The 5,420-nt window shown below is 36.8% G+C and overlaps 1 protein-coding gene across 2 annotated transcripts; it reads left to right on the forward strand.

The window, feature by feature from the left end:
- The first annotated feature begins 1,001 nt into the window (after positions 1-1,001).
- LOC107484989 (dnaJ protein ERDJ3A) lies at positions 1,002-5,179 on the forward strand. Of its 2 annotated transcripts, none has more exons than XM_052261073.1 (7): positions 1,002-1,311; positions 2,025-2,080; positions 2,188-2,261; positions 2,467-3,050; positions 3,140-3,478; positions 3,790-4,143; positions 4,521-5,179. In XM_052261073.1, the coding sequence occupies exons 1-7, from the start codon at positions 1,210-1,212 to the stop codon at positions 4,797-4,799; spliced, it is 1,788 nt and encodes a 595-aa protein (XP_052117033.1). In that variant the 5' UTR covers positions 1,002-1,209; the 3' UTR covers positions 4,800-5,179. The 2 variants fall into 2 exon arrangements, with proteins under 2 accessions (XP_052117033.1, XP_015961017.1); XM_016105531.3 differs by having other exon boundaries at positions 1,004-1,311; positions 4,512-5,179.
- Positions 5,180-5,420: the final 241 nt, after the last annotated feature.

The raw sequence follows: 5,420 nt of genomic DNA on the forward strand, positions 1-5,420 counted from the left end.
ACCGATCCAAATCGCACTGCGAACACCCCTAGTTCTAATTCAACCCTTCATGCAAAATTTGAATATAAACAATACTCCAAATCATAGGTTTCAAAGCATGTTCAATGGCAGAGAGTGTGAATAAAACCAGCTTCAACTTGATCATACACATGCAATGGCAAAGAGAGTGAGTAACGAAGCTTACCTCTCAACAGACAGTTCTTCTGTCACGGCGCTGTCAAAACGCCGTCAATAGCTCTGTCGGGACCAACGTCTTTCTCCAAGTGAAGCGTCTTCAACGAATTTTGGAAGGGAGAGAATTAGGGTTTTTTGTAATTTTAGAGAGTGAAAGAGAAATTATGTGTTATCACATATGAAATTTGTTTATTTTTAATGAAATTGTTAGGGATCGAGTTGGATGGCCCACTAATCTGTCCATCCAAGTTGTCATTTAACTGACACATCATTAACTTAACGTGCTACGTAGGTATGATAAATCAGTTTTAGAGACAAATTATTAACGGAAGACTAACTTGTCTAACAGAATTAAAAAATAAAGACCGAATAGAAATTTTTTTTAGAGATTTTGTTGTTTTTTAATATTATTGTCAGAGCCATTTTAAGTTTTTTCTCCTAATAAAATATGGTAAAAATTTAGATGAAGTCTACTTCACGTAAAGTTAATACCTGAAAACCATTAGATAAAAATTAATATATATAATAGTCTTATATAAAGTTGATACCTAAGAATCGTTAATATATATACAATGGTAAAAACAAATTTTGATTTTACTCATCCTACTTTTATATCTAAATGTTTTAGCCGAAAAGATACGAAAAAAAGGGACATGATTTTATACATATGTACCATTTAGACTTGCTTATTGCTTACTGTCATGTAGCCGCGGTAAGTTGCTAGTCTTGTATGAAAATATACAAGAATCCTAAAATCTGATTGGTTGATATGCGCTGGTGTCCCAATAAAATAGCCACGTGTATCTAACTGGCTAACTCCCTTAACCTCGAAGTATCTAGATTTTCTCCCCCGCGAACCTATTTAACCGCCAAAGCTTCTTAATCGTCCGTCATCATCACCGTTAATCGCCATTATTTTCATCCGAAATTAAAAGAAAAAGACAAAGGAAACAAAGAAAACGCAGACACTCACCGATTCTGAATCATTGCCACACACAAGAATAGAGAGTCTCCGTCGAATATACCGATCCGGGTATGAAGACCCGTTCATCCAAATGGGTTATTTGCGTCTTGGTCACTCTCTTCTGCTTCCTCGCGTGCTTCAAAATCGAAGCCAAAACTATCGACCCTTACAAGGTTAGCTTCGCACTCCTCTTTTTTTCTTCCCCTCAATTGAGTGTTCTCAAAAGTAGGACTTTCGAGAATTTGATAAATTACAGGAACAAAACTGGTGTAAAAGGTGTTAATTTTGCAGGGATTAGTCATTATTGTGGGGTTTCAACTTTCAAGTGGATAATTGGTGATGTAGTTGCATCGTTGCATGCTTGACAATATATAATTTTTTTTCTTTCTATGATCTTGCCTTTTAGTTCTAGTTGCTATTTGATACTAAATATGGGGTTAATCTAAAAATCGATGAAATTTGGGGGTTGGAACTTGCAAAATTGGATTTTTCCATGCCATAATTTGATTTTCGCTTGTCGTCTTGATCCGCATTACAAGAATTTGGATAATCTCTCTGTTTTTCTTGGTTTGACTATAGAAAACAATGTTAAGCTAGCACTAATAAGTGACTTTTGGATGTTTGAATTGAATATTCATTATTTCAAGTCCTTGTCTTTAGTTGCAACGAAAACCTGAATTTTTATGTATTTGTATGGTTTGAGAGCATAAACCTGCAAGGCTGCAAGAAGCAAGTTATTGTCTTCTATTTTGAATATGTACATTGATAGCTATTTGTTTGGAGCTGTCTTTGAGAAAGAATCGAGATAGTTTTCCAAGCAAAAATAAAAGGTTTGATTATTAATGTTGATTGTGTTCATATACTGAATTTTAATGTTTTTCATCAGGTTCTTGGGGTTGATAAGAATGCAAGTCAGAGGGAAATTCAGAAGGCTTTCCACAAGTATGTTCACACCTCTGATGTCGATGTTGTTCTTGATGCTTGTCATTTTCACATATGATTGATTTTCTTTATTTATTTTGGTTCATTTTCTTTTTCCTGCTTTTCAGGCTCTCTCTTCAGTATCACCCTGACAAGAACAAGGCCAAGGGTGCACAAGAGAAGTTTGCTCAGATTAACAACGGTACACAAAGTCTCTTTCTCTCTCTCAGACACACACAGACACAGAGACACGCCGCACCTCAAAAAAGAGGCTCATACTGAAACAAAGATTTGTTACCGTTGTTCAGTACTTCATTATATGATAGTCTTATATTGTTTCGCTTGCTTTCTTTGTGGAAACATTTTTTGTTTGGGATGTTAATATTCTTTTTCGTCCTTTTCAACAGCGTATGAGATTTTATCTGATGAGGAGAAAAGGAAGAATTATGACATGTATGGTGATGAGAAAGGACATCCCGGATTTGAAGCTGGCCAAGCTGGAGGTCAGGGTGGATATTCTTATTTCACAGGTGGTGGACCGGGACAAAGCCAGTTCAACTTCAGACCAGGGGACTGGCAGGGTATGGGTGGGCAAGGAGGAGGATCGAAGTCATTCTCCTTTTCCTTTGGTGGGCCTGGTGGTGGTGGGTCCGGTGGATCTGGCGGATCTTTTGGATTCGATTTGAATGATATTTTTGGTAGTTTTTTTGGCCGTGGCGGAGGAGGAGGTGGTGGGAGTCAGTTTGGGGGTTTTGGCAGCGGTTCAACTGGTTCTCATTTTGGAGGTTTTGGTAGTTCAACTGGTTCTCAATCTGCGTCCAAGAAATCCTCTAAAAGCTTTAAAGCCATAAATTCACGAGTATATGAGAAAGAAATATTTGATCAGGGGATGACGTGGATTTTGTTAGCTTATACACCATCATTGAAGGGGATCCAGCACTTCGAATCTGTCTCTGAGGAGACTTCCAGTTCATTGCAAGGGGCATTGAAGGTTCTTATTTATCTTTAAACCTTTCTCAGTTTTGTTGATTACTTGATTGTTTGGAGCTCCATTGCTTATTTTTCTCTATTATGTTACAGGTTGGAAGTATTAATTGTGAAAAGGAAATATCATTCTGTAAGGAGATTGGTGTGAATCTGCGCAAAGCTCCACGGCTTTTTGTTTATTCTTACAAGGAGAATGAAAAGGGTTCTCTGGTTGAGTATACTGGTGACTTGTCTGTTAAGGATTTGAAGGCTTTTTGTCAAGAACACTTGCCTAGGTTTTCCAAACGGACTGACGTGAAATCTCTTGATCAATTAAGCACTACTGGAAAGTTGCCTAGGGTGATGCTTCTCTCAACCAAAAAAGACACTCCTGTAATCTGGCGTGTGCTTAGTGGCTTGTATCACAAGCGCTTGGCATTCAATGATGCACAGGTATACACAGGGTCTCCCCCTTTGTTTAGAAGTTAAGGGAAGATAATAATTTGGCTATGTTTGTGAGTTGTGGCTTTGGAGGAATAGGACTGGAAGGCAAGGGCTTGAATCGTAATTATGAGTTTGAGTCTGTTACACTCTTTAAGCCCTGATATTTTCTCTTCTTCCCTCTAAAACCTCAACTTACAAACGTTCATAAGTACTTGTCTGGTATTTTTAAGTTTGCATTCAGCTTTAAACCAAGAATATTTTGGTATTTTTAAGTTCATATTCAGCTTTAAACATTTATTTTGTGCTTATATCATTTGTAGGTTCAAGATGTTTCTGATCCAAGAGTGAAAAAGTTAGGAGTTGATGGACTTCCAGCTATTGTGGGTTGGCTACCTAATGGAGAGAAGCGCATTTTGAAATCAGGGATTTCTGTAAAAGATTTGAAATCTGCAGTTCTTGATCTTAGTAGCCTACTTGATAGTTTTGAAAAATTATGTAAAAAGGAAGCATCTGGGCATGCTACGAAGACACAAACTGATTCTGAAGAGGGACACATACAGTTGCTTTCTAAGTCTAACTTTGAGGAGCTATGTGGTGATAAAGCTCCGGTATGCATCATTGGTGCCTTCAGGTCTTCTAAAGCCAGAGGAAAGCTAGAGTTAATTCTCTCTCAGGTAAGTGTAATTTCCATTTTGGTCCATGCTTGTTTTGCTCTTTGGAGAGGTCAAACCTAAGTTTAATGGTACCAAAATGAATTTGCACCATTCCTAATGATTAATTCTTCAATTTACTAATGTGTCTTAATTTTGTTATTTTGGATGTAAAAAATGCTATATGCGCATCAAAAATCAGCCACCATGTATGTGTTAAATACACGTGTTGATTTAACTTATTTTCAATGTGTATTTTGTATTTCTACATGTATTTTATATTGGTGGCTGATTTTTTATGTACACATAGCATTGTTGTTTGGAAATAGAGGTAGCAGTATAACTTTATTTTATGCAAAGCTCTCACAGGGAGATAACTTTTTTCGTTTTAGGTCTCCCAGAAATCACTTTCAAGGCGACCAAATCAAGGAGCAAGCTCTAGGGATTCAATCTCCTATGCGCTCTTAGATGCTGCAAAGCAAGAATCATTTCTAAAAGCATTCAACAAGACAGATTACAAGTCATCAGATAAATTGTTGATCGCCTACAAGCCTAGGAGAGGTAAATACACTGTATTTAAGGGTGATATGACAATGGAGCAGGTTGAGAATTTCATCAGCTCAGTCCTCAGTGGAGATATACCCTTCAGGGAAACACAAAATAAACCTCTACTCAAGTAGAAGATTAAACAATAATGATGGGTTTTGCAGCACTTTTGGTTATGCCAACCCATGTACATAACTCACAGAATAGGGTCTTTTGTATTTTATACCAGCAAAGAATATGTGGAGGTTTTAAAAGAAAAAATGCTAATTGAATATTGATGCGTCATGCATGGGATAATGGGATGCTGCATCTTGCTCTCACCGTCACTGGCAATTTTGCTTTGAGAACAGACTACAATGAATTTTGTTCTTTAGACATGTGATGTGCTTGGGGGAATGATGAGCATGTAGAGTTGTAGTCATGGGTGTCGCATTATCTAAAAATGTCCTTGAGGCAACTGTAAAGAATACTCAAAAATAGATCATAATGAGAGATATATTCAGAATCGATTCTATCAGAGTATTCTATAAGCTGCTGAAGTAAAAGTATGCATTAGTATACTGTTTGATATAACAATTTGTTGTCGTTGATTTTTCTTTTTTTATTTTTTTTTTGTTTGTGCGTGGCGTTGTTGATATATTTTGGGGCTTTGATGTTCATTTTTTGTGGTGGGTATAGGGAGGGCTTTGTGATAAAAAGGTTTATTAGTTCTGTGGGAATTTTCATCTTGCAAGATTTTAATTTAACTTTAACCT

The sequence above is a fragment of the Arachis duranensis genome, chromosome 4 (assembly GCF_000817695.3).
Source record: "Arachis duranensis cultivar V14167 chromosome 4, aradu.V14167.gnm2.J7QH, whole genome shotgun sequence".
Lineage (NCBI taxonomy): Eukaryota > Viridiplantae > Streptophyta > Magnoliopsida > Fabales > Fabaceae > Arachis > Arachis duranensis.